Below are 15,437 nucleotides of genomic sequence, written 5' to 3'. Positions count from 1 at the left end.
TTTTAATAAATAAATACAGCGTTTTAAAAGCGTACACAATCTGTGTAAATATATTAGTCGGTGGTTAAAAGGACTTGAAAGGACTCGAAACTCAAAATGCAGGACTTGGGACTTTCCAGTCTTGACTTTGGATTTGACTCGGGACTTGCCTGTCTTAACTCGGGACTTGACTTGAGGGCAAAGACTTGAGACTTACTTGTGATTTGGTCCCACCACTGCTGGCTACAGCGTCCATGTTGTGTGGACTGTCACCTGTCAATCACATTTTGTACAAAATCAAACACTTTATTGCGGGGGGGGGTCAAATGGGAGAAAATAAATGAATATTCAAAGAAAGTCTTACATTTGATTTGATTTGTCCGTAATTGATTATAATGTGACCTGAATAGATAAATGTGGTTGCAATATTTAAATAATTATTCATTTTAGATTTCTTTATTTTATTATCCATCCATCCATCTTCTTCCGCTTATCCGAGGTCGGGTCGCGGGGGCAGCAGCCTAAGCAGGGAAGCCCAGACTTCCCTCTCCCCAGCCACTTCGTCCAGCTCCTCCCGGGGGATCCCGAGGCGTTCCCAGGCCAAGCCGGGAGAGATAGTCTTCCCAGCGTGTCCTGGGTCTTCCCCGTGGCCTCCTACCGGTCGGACGTGCCCGAAACACCTCCCTAGGGAGGCGTTCGGGTGGCATCCTGACCAGATGCCCGAACCACCTCATCTGGCTCCTCTCCATGTGGAGGAGCAGCGGCTTTACTTTGAGCTCCCCCCGAATGACAGAGCTTCTCACCCTATCTCTAAGGGAGAGCCCCGCCACTCGGCGGAGGAAACTCATTTCCGTGATCTTGTCCTTTCGGTCATAACCTCATAAGCTCATGACCATAGGTGAGGATGGGAACGTAGATCGACTGGTAAATCGAGAGCTTTGCCTTCCGGCTCAGCTCCTTCTTCACCACAACGGATCGATACAGCGTCCGCATTACTGAAGACGCCGCACCAATCCGCCTGTCCATCTCACCATCCACTCTTCCCTCACTCGTGAACAAGACTCCGAGGTACTTGAACTCCTCCACTTGGGGTAAAATCTCCTCCCCAACCCGGAGATGGCACTCCACCCTTTTCCGGGCGAGAACCATGGACTCGGACTTGGAGGTGCTGATTCCCATCCCAGTCGCTTCACACTCGGCTGCGAACCGATCCAGTGAGAGCTGAAGATCTTGGCCGGAGGAAGCCATCAGGACCACATCATCTGCAAATAGCAGAGACCTAATCCTGCAGCCACCAAACCAGATCCCCTCAACGCCCTGACTGCGCCTAGAAATTCTGTCCATAAAGGTTATGAACAGAATGGGTGACAAAGGGCAGCCTTGGCGGAGTCCAACCCTCACTGGAAACGTGTCCGACTTACTGCCGGCAATGCGGACCAAGCTCTGACACTGATCATACAGGGAGCGGACAGCCATAATCAGACAGTCCGATACCCCATACTCTCTGAGAACTCCCCACATGACCTCCCGAGGGACACGGTCGAATGCCTTCTCCAAGTCCACAAAACACATGTAGACTGGTTGGGCAAACTCCCATGCACCCTCAAGGACCCTGCCGAGAGTATAGAGCTGGTCCACAGTTCCACGACCAGGACGAAAACCACACTGTTCCTCCTGAATCCGAGGTTGGACTATCCGGCGTAGCCTCCTCTCCAGTACACCTGAATAGACCTTACCGGGAAGGCTGAGGAGTGTGATCCCACGATAGTTGGAACACACCATCCGGTTCCCCTTCTTAAAGAGAGGAACCACCACCCCGGTCTGCCAATCCAGTGGTACCGCCCCCGATGTCCACGCGATGCTGCAGAGTCTTGTCAACCAAGACAGCCCCACAGCATTCAGAGCCTTAAGGAACTCCGGGCGGATCTCATCCACCCCCGGGGCCTTGCCACCGAGGAGCTTTTTAACTACCTCGACAACCTCAGCCCCAGAAATAGGAGAGCCCACCACAGATTCCACAGGTCCTGCTTCCTCATAGGAAGACGTGCTGGTAGGATTAAGGAGGTCTTCGAAGTATTCTCTCCACCGATCCACAACATCCGCAGTCGAGGTCAGCAGAGCACCATCCCCACCATACACGGTGTTGACACTGCACCACTTATTTTATTAAATATTTTGAAATGTAATCATTTATTGACATTTTTTTTTACTGCTTTAATAATTTTATGATTGCAATTATTTCACGATTCCAGTAATTATTTCATAACATTCAGTATGACGTATTTAATAATTTCACAATTTACTTATTTAATAATTTAACCATTTATTTAATTTTGCTATTTTGCTATTCAATAATCCAATGCTTCAATTTTGTATTATTCTAATTCAATGATCTGTTTAATCGTTATTTATTATTATTCAATGATTTCACGATTCATTATTTCACCATTTAATTATTTCATTTAATAACTATAATAATGTTTTTTTTATCTATTTTATTATTTTAATAATTTCAGGGTTGTATTAATGATTTCATAATTGTTTCACGATTTAATGACTTCATGTGTTCAATTATTTCACATTTTAATTATTTCTTAATTTCACCATGTCATTATTGACACTTTAATCATTTTATGATTTTTAATAAAGTTATTTCTTTCGACTGAATTCATCCTTTCAGTGTTCATTTAAGGATTTCACAATTTAATTCATTATTTTCTCAATGTTTTTGAATAAACGTGTTTAATGAATTGAGTTCACCTGTCAAAGTCAGTCGTCAAAGTGAGTGGGCGGGTCCTGACGCCTGATTGGTCACTCAGAACTTCCGGTTGTAGGCGGAACTTGGACCAGAGAAGATATTCTTAGTCTGAAAGTGCGGGAAAATACTCAACAACCGTAATGAATTCCTCTCCTGTACCTTCTACGCGGTCTGGGTCAGCAGGTTGGCAAATATCTACCAGCAACTCCCACAAAAAAGTCCGAGTATATTTTCCTGAGCTGTTTTCAAAGATATATATTTTTTAACGTCTTGTCCCTCGTCGGCCACCGTACCTCTGGACACAAACCTCCGGTATGACGTCACCACCGGATTCCAAAGTACATCACTTTTCCAACTTCGTGCCACAAGGCTGCTTAAAGTCTTTCACTTTCGTTTGGACGAGAAGAATTGGTGCTAAAATGGAGGAAGTTATATTCTTTTTTCTTCTCTGCTTCCGCCTCGCATCTCCTGGTAAGAGCAACGTCGAAGTCTCGTTTCGCTCCGTTGAACTTTAGCAACATGCTAACAATAACAGTAGCTTGTGACCAGCGTTTGACTCACTCACTCACTCACTCATTCACTCACTCACTCACCCAAACATCTAGTCACTCACTCAGTCACTCAATCATCTACTCACTCACTGACTCGCTCGCTAACTCACTCATTTACTGCTTCACTCGCTCACTCATTTATTCATTGACTCACTCACATACTCATAACACCTCCTAACTTACTCATTCACTTCCTAACTCACTCAGTTATTGACAGATTGACTCACTCACTCACTCATTAATTTGCTTACCCACTCATTAACTGAGTCATTGAATCAATATTTGAAATCTCCATCTCCATAGAGCAGGTCAGCAGCAGGAAGCATGAAGTGCTCTAAAACTTGCTGGTAGACGGCTGCGTTGACCCTGGATCTCAGGAAACAGAGTGGACCGACACCGGCAGATGACATGGCACCCCAAACCATCACTGATGGTGGAAACTTTACACTAGACTTCAGGCAACGTGGATCCTGTGCCTCTCCTGTCTTCCTCCAGACTCTGGGACCTCGATTTCCAAAGGAAATGCAAAATTTGCTTTCGTCAGAAAACATGACTTTGGACCACTCAGCAGCAGTCCAGCTGGTGTCGGTCCACTCTGTTTCCTGAGATCCAGGGTCAACGCAGCCGTCTACCAGCAAGTTTTAGAGCACTTCATGCTTCCTGCTGCTGACCTGCTCTATGGAGATGGAGATTTCAAGTTCCAACAGGACTTGGCGCCTGCACACAGCGCAAAATCTACCCGTGCCTGGTTTACGGACCATGGTATTTCTGTTCTAAATTGGCCCGCCAACTCCCCTGACCTTAGCCCCATAGAAAATCTGTGGGGTATTGTGAAAAGGAAGATGCAGAATGCCAGACCCAAAAACGCAGAAGAGTTGAAGGCCACTATCAGAGCAACCTGGGCTCTCATAACACCTGAGCAGTGCCAGAAACTCATCGACTCCATGCCACGCCGCATTAACGCAGTAATTGAGGCAAAAGGAGCTCCAACCAAGTATTGAGTATTGTACATGCTCATATTTTTCATTTTCATACTTTTCAGTTGGCCAACATTTCTAAAAATCCCTTTTTTGTATTAGCCTTAAGTAATATTCTAATTTTGTGACACACGGAATTTTGGATTTTCATTTGTTGCCACTTCAAATCATCAAAATTAAATGAAATAAACATTTGAATGCATCAGTCTGTGTGCAATGAATAAATATAATGTACAAGTTACACCTTTTGAATGCAATTACTGAAATAAATCAAGTTTTTCAAAATATTCTAATTTACTGGCTTTTACCTGTGTATATATATACAGATTTGAACAATTAGTGATTCACTGAAATATATTTATTAATTGTGGTTCTTACAAAAAATATATCTTATAAAATATAAAAGCTAAAATGTCTCTTAAAGCTCTGCCCCTTTAATTAGTGAATACTAAATAATTTAACTTTAGCCTACTACTACAACCATATTATTTACCAGCAACATGAAGTGAAACAGAGGCAGAGGTGTCCTGCCACAGTCAGTCAACCTCCTCCTCCTCCTCCTGCTGCTGCTGAACAGGTCGCACCTGTGGTCCGGACTGTAGGCCTACCTCCTCTTCAAGTCAAGGATGAGCCATGTCAGTCATAAGCCTAGCAGGTCTCATCCATATTGTTGTTGTCAAGTAACTTCCGGTTCCGGTTTGTGTCGATGCTAACAATAAGAGTAGCTTGTGACTAGGGTTGGTCAACAACACGGATTGGTCAATATGTCAAGTAACTTCCGGTTTTTGGTTTGTGTGGTCATCAGTGACGCACTCCCTGTGGCACGTGTACACGGTGACCACCGGCATCCCCACGCTGCCCACCACGGTGGCGGTGGTGGTGGTGGACGGGATCCAAACCGACCACTACGACAGCGTCAGCAACACCGCCGGGCCGTCCCAGGATTGGATGGAGCGGATGACGGACCTGGACCCGGGCTACTGGAAGACCCAGACCGACTTCTGGGAGCGCCAAGACCACTTTGGGAAGATCAACATCGACATTCTGAGGAAGCGCTTCAACCGCACCGAAGGTGACCATTCCTGCCCCGTTAGCATTAGCATTAGCATTCGTCAGTGACGTCATTGTGATAAGAAGAATATTTACCTCTAATGTTGTACACTAATCTGGGAATGTGAGTGAGTGAGTCAATGACTCAGCCAGGGAGTGTGCTAATGAGTGAGTGAGTCAATGATTGTGTTAGAGTCAATGACTGAGTGACTCAATGAGCAAGTGAGTGAGTCAGTGAGTCAATGGCTCAATCAATGAGTGAGTATGTGAGTGTAAATGAGTAAGTAAGTCGGAGTGATTGAATGAGTGAGTGAGTCAATGAGTGAATAAGTCAATGGATCAGTCAGTAAGTGAGTCAATGAATCTGTCAATAACTGAGTGAGTGAGTCAGTCAATGTGTGAGAGAGTCAATGAGTAAGTGAGTCAACAAATCAGTCAATGACTGAGTGAGTGTCGGTGAGTGAGTGAATGAGTGAGAAGGTGATTGGGTGAGTGAGTCAGTCAATGAGTGAGTAAGTGAGTCAATGAATCTGTCAATAACTGAGTGAGTGAGTCAGTCAATGTGTGAGAGAGTCAATGAGTAAGTGAGTCAACAAATCACTCAATGACTGAGTGAGCGTCAGTGAGTGAGTGAATGAGTGAGAAGATGATTGAGTGAGTCAGTCAACGAGTGAGTAAGTGAGTCAATGAATCTGTCAATAACTGAGTGAGTGAGTCAGTCAATGTGTGAGAGAGTCAATGAGTAAGTGAGTCAACAAATCACTCAATGACTGAGTGAGCGTCAGTGAGTGAGTGAATGAGTGAGAAGATGATTGAGTGAGTCAGTCAACGAGTGAGTAAGTGAGTCAATGAATCTGTCAATAACTGAGTGAGTGAGTCAGTCAATGTGTGAGAGAGTCAATGAGTAAGTGAGTCAACAAATCACTCAATGACTGAGTGAGCGTCAGTGAGTGAGTGAATGAGTGAGAAGATGATTGAGTGAGTCAGTCAACGAGTGAGTAAGTGAGTCAATGAATCTGTCAATAACTGAGTGAGTGAGTCAGTCAATGTGTGAGAGAGTCAATGAGTAAGTGAGTCAACAAATCACTCAATGACTGAGTGAGCGTCAGTGAGTGAGTGAATGAGTGAGAAGATGATTGAGTGAGTCAGTCAACGAGTGAGTAAGTGAGTCAATGAATCTGTCAATAACTGAGTGAGTGAGTCAGTCAATGTGTGAGAGAGTCAATGAGTAAGTGAGTCAACAAATCAGTCAATGACTGAGTGAGTGTCGGTGAGTGAGTGAATGAGTGAGAAGGTGATTGGGTGAGTGAGTCAGTCAATGAGTGAGTAAGTGAGTCAATGAATCTGTCAATAAGTGAGTGAGTGAGTCAGTCAATGAGTGAGAGAGTCATTGAGTGAGTAAGTGAGTTAACAAATCAGTCCATGACTGAGTGAGTCGATGAGTCAGAAGATGATTGAGTGAGTCAGTCAATGAGTGAGTGAGTAAGTGAGTCAATGAATCTGTCAATAACTGAGTGAGTGAGTCAGTCAATGTGTGAGAGAGTCAATGAGTAAGTGAATCAACAAATCAGTCAATGACTGAGTGAGTGTCGGTGAGTGAGTGAATGAGTGAGAAGATGATTGGGTGAGTGAGTCAGTCAATGAGTGAGTAAGTGAGTCAATGAATCTGTCAATAACTGAGTGAGTGAGTCAGTCAATGTGTGAGAGAGTCAATGAGTAAGTGAGTCAACAAATCAGTCAATGACTGAGTGAGTGTCAGTGAGTGAGTGAATGAGTGAGAAGATGATTGACTGAGTGAGTGAGTGAGTGAGTCAGTCAATGAGGGAGTAAGTGAGTCAATGAATCTGTCAATAACTGAGTGAGTGAGTCAGTCAATGTGTGAGAGAGTCAATGAGTAAGTGAGTCAACAAATCACTCAATGACTGAGTGAGCGTCAGTGAGTGAGTGAATGAGTGAGAAGATGATTGAGTGAGTCAGTCAACGAGTGAGTAAGTGAGTCAATGAATCTGTCAATAACTGAGTGAGTGAGTCAGTCAATGTGTGAGAGAGTCAATGAGTAAGTGAATCAACAAATCAGTCAATGACTGAGTCAATGACTGAGTGAGTGAATGAGTGAGAAGGTGAGTGAGTCAGTCAATGAGTGAGTAAGTGAGTCAATGAATCTGTCAATAAGTGAGTGAGTGAGTCAGTCAATGAGTGAGAGAGTCATTGAGTGAGTAAGTGAGTTAACAAATCAGTCCATGACTGAGTGAGTCAATGAATCTGTCAATAAGTGAGTGAGTGAGTCAGTCAATGAGTGAGAGAGTCAATGAGTAAGTGAGTCACCAAATCAGTCAATGACTGAGTGAGTGTCAGTAAGTGAGTGAATGAGTGAGAAGATGATTGACTGAGTGAGTGAGTCAGTCAATGAGTGAGTAAGTGATTCAATGAATCTGTCAATAAGTGAGTGAGTGAGTCAGTCAATGTGTGAGAGAGTCAATGAGTAAGTGAGTCAACAAATCAGTCAATGACTGAGTGAGTGTCGGTGAGTGAGTGAATGAGTGAGAAGATGATTGAGTGAGTCAGTCAACGAGTGAGTAAGTGAGTCAATGAATCTGTCAATAAGTGAGTGAGTGAGTCAGTCAATGTGTGAGAGAGTCAATGAGTAAGTGAGTCAACAAATCAGTCAATGACTGAGTGAGTGTTAGTGAGTGAGAAGATGATTGGGTGAGTGAGTCAGTCAATGAGTGAGTAAGTGAGTCAATGAATCTGTCAATAACTGAATGAGTGAGTCAGTCAATGACTGAGAGAGTCATTGAGTGAGTAAGTGAGTTAACAAATCAGTCCATGACTGAGTGAGTCGATGAGTCAGACGATGATTGAGTGAGTCAGTCAATGAGTAAGTGAGTCAATGAATCTGTCAATAACTGAGTGAGTGAGTCAGTCAATGTGTGAGAGAGTCAATGAGTAAGTGAATCAACAAATCAGTCAATGACTGAGTGAGTGAATGAGTGAGAAGGTGATTGGGTGAGTGAGTCAGTCAATGAGTGAGTAAGTGAGTCAATGAATCTGTCAATAAGTGAGTGAGTGAGTCAGTCAATGAGTGAGAGAGTCATTGAGTGAGTAAGTGAGTTAACAAATCAGTCCATGACTGAGTGAGTCAATGAATCTGTCAATAAGTGAGTGAGTGAGTCAGTCAATGAGTGAGAGAGTCAATGAGTAAGTGAGTCACCAAATCAGTCAATGACTGAGTGAGTGTCAGTAAGTGAGTGAATGAGTGAGAAGATGATTGACTGAGTGAGTGAGTGAGTGAGTCAGTCAATGAGTGAGTAAGTGATTCAATGAATCTGTCAATAAGTGAGTGAGTGAGTCAGTCAATGTGTGAGAGAGTCAATGAGTAAGTGAGTCAACAAATCAGTCAATGACTGAGTGAGTGTCGGTGAGTGAGTGAATGAGTGAGAAGATGATTGAGTGAGTCAGTCAACGAGTGAGTAAGTGAGTCAATGAATCTGTCAATAAGTGAGTGAGTGAGTCAGTCAATGTGTGAGAGAGTCAATGAGTAAGTGAGTCAACAAATCAGTCAATGACTGAGTGAGTGTTAGTGAGTGAGAAGATGATTGGGTGAGTGAGTCAGTCAATGAGTGAGTAAGTGAGTCAATGAATCTGTCAATAACTGAATGAGTGAGTCAGTCAATGAGTGAGAGAGTCATTGAGTGAGTAAGTGAGTTAACAAATCAGTCCATGACTGAGTGAGTCGATGAGTCAGACGATGATTGAGTGAGTCAGTCAATGAGTAAGTGAGTCAATGAATCTGTCAATAACTGAGTGAGTGAGTCAGTCAATGTGTGAGAGAGTCAATGAGTAAGTGAATCAACAAATCAGTCAATGACTGAGTGAGTGAATGAGTGAGAAGGTGATTGGGTGAGTGAGTCAGTCAATGAGTGAGTAAGTGAGTCAATGAATCTGTCAATAAGTGAGTGAGTGAGTCAGTCAATGAGTGAGAGAGTCATTGAGTGAGTAAGTGAGTTAACAAATCAGTCCATGACTGAGTGAGTCAATGAATCTGTCAATAAGTGAGTGAGTGAGTCAGTCAATGAGTGAGAGAGTCAATGAGTAAGTGAGTCACCAAATCAGTCAATGACTGAGTGAGTGTCAGTAAGTGAGTGAATGAGTGAGAAGATGATTGACTGAGTGAGTGAGTCAGTCAATGAGTGAGTAAGTGATTCAATGAATCTGTCAATAAGTGAGTGAGTGAGTCAGTCAATGTGTGAGAGAGTCAATGAGTAAGTGAGTCAACAAATCAGTCAATGACTGAGTGAGTGTCGGTGAGTGAGTGAATGAGTGAGAAGATGATTGAGTGAGTCAGTCAACGAGTGAGTAAGTGAGTCAATGAATCTGTCAATAAGTGAGTGAGTGAGTCAGTCAATGTGTGAGAGAGTCAATGAGTAAGTGAGTCAACAAATCAGTCAATGACTGAGTGAGTGTTAGTGAGTGAGAAGATGATTGGGTGAGTGAGTCAGTCAATGAGTGAGTAAGTGAGTCAATGAATCTGTCAATAACTGAATGAGTGAGTCAGTCAATGAGTGAGAGAGTCATTGAGTGAGTAAGTGAGTTAACAAATCAGTCCATGACTGAGTGAGTCGATGAGTCAGACGATGATTGAGTGAGTCAGTCAATGAGTAAGTGAGTCAATGAATCTGTCAATAACTGAATGAGTGAGTCAGTCAATGAGTGAGAGACTCAATGAGTGAGTGAGTGAGTCAACGGATCAGTCCATGACTGAGTGAGTGTCAGTGAATGAGTGATTGAGTGAGTCAGTCAGTCAGTCAATGAGTGAATGAACAAAGCATTTCTCCTGGTGTGCAGGTGTGCACGTGTTCCAGGTGTTGCACGGCTGTGAGTACGATGAGGACTTGGGTGTGTTCCGGGGTTTCAACCACCACAGCTACGACGGAGAGGACACCTTGTACCTGGACATGGAGCAGCGGCGCTGGATCTCCCTGAAGCCTCCCATGGACGCCACCCAGAGGAAGTGGAACGACAACCAGGGCTGGATGGAGTTCATGGAGCACCGCCTGCTGAACGAGTGTCCCCTGCGCCTCAATCGCACCCTGGAACTCGGCCAAAGTGTCCTGCGCAGAATCGGTAACTAGTCTCAATCCACCGGGGGCGTCCTTAGTCTCGGTCCACCGGGAGGGCGCCCTTAGTCTCGGTCCACCGGGGGGAGGCACCCTTAGTCTCGGTCCACCGGGGGGGCGCCCTTAGTCTCGGCCCACCAGAGGCGCCCACCGGCGGACACTGGCCAAGGTGTCCTGCGCAGAATTGGTAACTAGTCTCGGTCCACTGGGGGAAGGGCACCCTTAGTCTCGGTCCACTGGGGGGGCGCCCTTAGTCTCGATCCACCAGAGGCGCCCACCGGCAGACACTGCCCAAAGTGTCCTGCGCAGAATTGGTAACTAGTCTCGGTCCACCGCGGGGGGGGGGAGGGAACCCTTAGTCTCGGTCCACCGGGGGTGTGCCCTTAGTCTCGGTCCACCGGGGGGGTGCCCTTAGTCTCGGCCCACCAGAGGCGCCCACCGGCGGACACTGGCCAAGGTGTCCTGCGCAGAATTGGTAACTAGTCTCGGTCCACTGGGGGAAGGGCACCCTTAGTCTCGGTCCACTGGGGGGGCGCCCTTAGTCTCGATCCACCAGAGGCGCCCACCGGCAGACACTGCCCAAAGTGTCCTGCGCAGAATTGGTAACTAGTCTCGGTCCACCGCGGGGGAGGGGAGGGAACCCTTAGTCTCGGTCCACCGGGGGTGTGCCCTTAGTCTCGGTCCACCGGGGGGGTGCCCTTAGTCTCGGTCCACCAGAGGCGCCCACCGGCAGACACTGGCCAAAGTGTCCTGCGCAGAATTGGTAACTAGTCTCGGTCCACCGGGGGTGGGGGGGGCACCCTTAGTCTCGGTCTACCGGGGGGGAGCCCTTAGTCTCGGTCCACCAGGGGGGGGCACCCTTAGTCTTGGTCCACCAGAGGCGGACACTGGCCAAAATGTCCTGCGCAGAATTGGTAACTAGTCTCGGTCCACCGGGGGGGGCCCCTTAGTCTCGGCCCACCAGGGGTGGCGCCCTTAGTCTCGGTTCACCGGGGGCGGCGCCCTTAGTCTCGGTCCACCGGGGGGCACCCTTAGTCTCGACCCACCAGAGGCGCCCACCGGCGGACACTGGCCAAAGTGTCCTGCGCAGAATTGGTAACTAGTCTCGGTCCACCGGGGGGAGGGGCACCTTTAGTCTCGGTCCACCGGGGGGGGGGCCATTAGTCTCGGTCCACCGGGGGGGGGTGCCCTTAGTCTCGGTCCACCGGGAGGGGGGGGGGCGCCCTTAGTCTCGGTCCACCGGGGGGGGGCGCCCTTAGTCTCGGTCCACCGGGGAGGCGCCCACCGGCAAACATTGGCCTTCTTGTCCTCTGTCCATCCAGAGCGTCCCCGGGTGTCTCTGCTCCAGACCAGTCCGTCCTCGTTGGTCATGTGCCACGCCACGGGCTTTTACCCTGACGTGGCCAACATGTTCTGGACCCGGGACCAGGTGGAGCTCCACGAGCACGTGGAGCACGGCGAGCTCCTGCCCAACCACGACAACACCTTCCAGCTCAGCGTGAGTTTGAACGTCAGCGCGCTGCCGCCACACGACTGGTCCAGGTACGCCTGCGTTTTCCGACTGTCTGGACTCCAGGAGAACATCGTGGTCGGCTTGGACGCGTCCAAGATCTTGACCAACTACGGTGAGTGCACACCGGCGCTCTTCCAGCCACTTCCTGCCAACCTGCTTCTCCCCGGCTCTCCTACAGTGGAGCCTCCCGGCATCCTCGTTCACGTCGCCGGCCCCCTCGCCGCCCTTGTGGTCCTCGCCGTTGCCGCCGCCATCGGTTTTTTTGTTTGGAAGAAGAGACAAGGTGAGCGGTTTGAAAATTGTCATAGCAACGTGCAAACACCTCACCCTTGTGCTTTGTTTTCTTCTGGTTTCAGCTCCAACTTTGTAGCATGGTGAGTGTGACCAGCTAGCAGTCATCAGCTAGCAGACATTAGCTCGCAGAAAATTAGCTTGCTAACATTAGCTAGCAGACTTTAGCTGGCAGACTTTAGCTCGCAGACTTTAGCTAGCAGTTAATTAGCTCACTAACATTAGCTAGCAGACTTTAGTTCACAGACTTTAGCTAGCAGACAATTAGCTCGCTAACATTAGCTGGCAGACTTTAGCTGGCAGACTATAGCTCGCAGACTTTAGCTAGCAGTTAATTAGCTCACTAACATTAGCTAGCAGACTTTAGTTCACAGACTTTAGCTAGCAGACAATTAGCTCGCTAACATTAGCTAGCAGACTTTAGCTAGCAGACATTAGCTCGCAGACATTAGCTCGCTAACATTAGCTCGCAGACTTTAGCTAGCAGACAATTAGCTCGCTAACATTAGCTCGCAGACTTTAGCTAGCAGACAATTAGCTCGCTAACATTAGCTAGCAGACTTTAGCTAGCAGACAATTAGCTCGCTAACATTAGCTGGCAGACTTTAGCTAGCAGACAATTAGCTCGCTAACATTAGCTAGCAGACTTTAGCTGGCAGACTTTAGCTTGCAGACTTTAGCTAGCAGTTAATTAGCTCACTAACATTAGCTAGCAGACTTTAGCTCGCTAACATTAGCTCGCAGACTTTAGTTCACAGACTTTAGCTAGCAGACTTTAGCTAGCAGACAATTAGCTCGCTAACATTAGCTAGCAGACTTTAGCTATCGGACATTAGCTCGCAGACATTAGCTCGCTAACATTAGCTCGCAGACTTTAGCTAGCAGACAATTAGCTCGCTAACATTAGCTCGCAGACTTTAGCTCGCAGACTTTAGCTAGCAGACAATTAGCTCGCTAACATTAGCTAGCAGACTTTAGCTAGCAGACAATTAGCTCGCTAACATTAGCTGGCAGACTTTAGCTGGCAGACTTTAGCTAGCAGACAATTAGCTCGCTAACATTAGCTAGCAGACTTTAGCTCGCAGACTTTGGCTAGCAGTTAATTAGCTCACTAACATTAGCTAGCAGACTTTAGTTCACAGACATTAGCTAGCAGACTTTAGCTAGCAGACAATTAGCTCGCTAACATTAGCTAGCAGACTTTAGCTAGCAGACATTAGCTCGCAGACATTAGCTCGCTAACATTAGCTCGCAGACTTTAGCTATTAGACAATTAGCTCGCTAACATTAGCTCGCAGACTTTAGCTAGCAGACAATTAGCTCGCTAACATTAGCTAGCAGACTTTAGCTAGCAGACAATTAGCTCGCTAACATTAGCTGGCAGACTTTAGCTAGCAGACAATTAGCTCGCTAACATTAGCTAGCAGACTTTAGCTGGCAGACTTTAGCTAGCAGACAATTAGCTCGCTAACATTAGCTAGCAGACTTTAGCTGGCAGACTTTAGCTTGCAGTTAATTAGCTCACTAACATTAGCTAGCAGACTTTAGCTCGCTAACATTAGCTCGCAGACTTTAGTTCGCAGACTTTAGCTAGCAGACTTTAGCTAGCAGACAATTAGCTCGCTAACATTAGCTAGCAGACTTTAGCTAGCAGACATTAGCTCGCTAATATTAGCTAGCAGACTTTAGCTCGCTAACATTAGCTCGCAGACTTTAGCTAGCAGACTTTAGCTAGCCGACAATTAGCTCGCTAACATTAGCTAGCAGACTTTAGCTAGCAGACAATTAGCTCGCTAACATTAGCTGGCAGACTTTAGCTGGCAGACTTTAGCTAGCAGACAATTAGCTCGCTAACATTAGCTAGCAGACTTTAGCTGGCAGACTTTAGCTTGCAGACTTTAGCTAGCAGTTAATTAGCTCACTAACATTAGCTAGCAGACTTTAACTCGCTAACATTAGCTCGCAGACTTTAGCTAGCAGACTTTAGCTAGCAGACAATTAGCTCGCTAACATTAGCTAGCAGACTTTAGCTAGCAGACATTAGCTCGCTAACATTAGCTAGCAGACTTTAGCTAGCAGACATTAGCTCGCTAACATTAGCTCGCAGACTTTAGCTAGCAGACAATTAGCTCGCTAACATTAGCTGGCAGACTTTAGCTCGCAGACTTTAGCTAGCTAACATTAGCTAGCAGACATTAGCTTGCAGACATTAGCTCGCTAACATTAGCTGGCAGACTTTAGCTCGCAGACTTTAGCTAGCTAACATTAGCTAGCAGACATTAGCTTGCAGACATTAGCTCGCTAACATCAGCTGGCAGACTTTAGCAGAAGTTATTGTGTAATAATTGTGTAGTTTGTGTGAGAGATAATAAAATATGATTTTGCAGGCACTGAGGAGTAAAGCCAGAAGATGGCGCCATGAGGACAGTCTTCGTCTTGGTCAGGTGGACAAAGCAAAACTGAATAGAAAGAATAAAGTTAGTCTGGAACAAGAAGAAGGTTTAGTGTGCAAAGAAAGCATTCAAAAGACAAAATAATTAACTTAAACCATTTAAAAGACAAAATATGTTGATCATTCACCTAAAAAGCCAACATTAGTGCCAAAGTATTATGTTTGTTGTTCCAAGGATGAGGAAACGAAGTGTTTGGACGCTAAATCTTTAATTGATAAACATCTAATGTCTTTAAACATGTAAAAGTTGTATTTCCTCTCATGCTAACATCACTGTGCTAACTTTTTTTTGTGTGCAAATTTCACGCTTTTTTCTTGTCTAATTCCGCAGCCTACAGTCATGTAACTTGGTATGTGACACTTGTTAACTGTTAGAACAGAACAGAACGGCCGACTTTGACAGTTTTTCGCTGGCCTTTGGATGAGAGCTGCGATGTACATGACCCCCGCCCAGCTGCTCATTTTCTTACCTGGGATAACTACAGACTTTCTAATCACGGAGGAGCTGGCAGCCATGCAGTCAATTAAAACGGACAACCACAGGTAATGACTTGTTCACAGAGGTAAATGCGTGGTTTGGACATGTTAGGACTGAAATGGGACAAGCTGGCAGGTGCGACAACAGATGGTTGTCCAAATCTGACCGGGAAAAATGTTGGACTTTTCAAGAGGATGCAGGATAAAGTGACAGAAATGGACATTTTTGCATTGTATTATACATCAGGAAGTGTTGTGTAAGACTGTTAAAA

The 15,437-nt window shown here is 46.0% G+C and overlaps 1 protein-coding gene across 1 annotated transcript; it reads left to right on the top strand.

The window, feature by feature from the left end:
• The first annotated feature begins 2,855 nt into the window (after positions 1–2,855).
• On the top strand, positions 2,856–15,437 carry LOC133577454 (major histocompatibility complex class I-related gene protein-like). Its single transcript, XM_061931308.2, has 7 exons — positions 2,856–3,208; positions 5,071–5,337; positions 10,161–10,439; positions 11,755–12,057; positions 12,124–12,228; positions 12,302–12,319; positions 14,624–15,437. The coding sequence occupies exons 1-6, from the start codon at positions 3,052–3,054 to the stop codon at positions 12,313–12,315; spliced, it is 1,125 nt and encodes a 374-aa protein (XP_061787292.2). The 5' UTR covers positions 2,856–3,051; the 3' UTR covers positions 12,316–12,319; positions 14,624–15,437.

Source organism: Nerophis lumbriciformis, linkage group LG37 (genome assembly GCF_033978685.3).
Source record: "Nerophis lumbriciformis linkage group LG37, RoL_Nlum_v2.1, whole genome shotgun sequence".
NCBI lineage: Eukaryota > Metazoa > Chordata > Actinopteri > Syngnathiformes > Syngnathidae > Nerophis > Nerophis lumbriciformis.
Note: the sequence above shows the minus strand (reverse complement) of the source record. Positions and strands in the feature narration are given on the sequence as shown.

Coding starts and splice junctions, on each gene's coding strand:
- LOC133577454 (XM_061931308.2), top strand. CDS start 3,052: ATGACGTCACCACCGGATTCCAAAGTACATCACTTTTCCAACTTCGTG. Junction 3,209..5,070: donor CTTCCGCCTCGCATCTCCTG/GTAAGAGCAACG, acceptor TGTGGTCATCAG/TGACGCACTCCCTGTGGCAC. Junction 10,440..11,754: donor AAGTGTCCTGCGCAGAATCG/GTAACTAGTCTC, acceptor CTGTCCATCCAG/AGCGTCCCCGGGTGTCTCTG.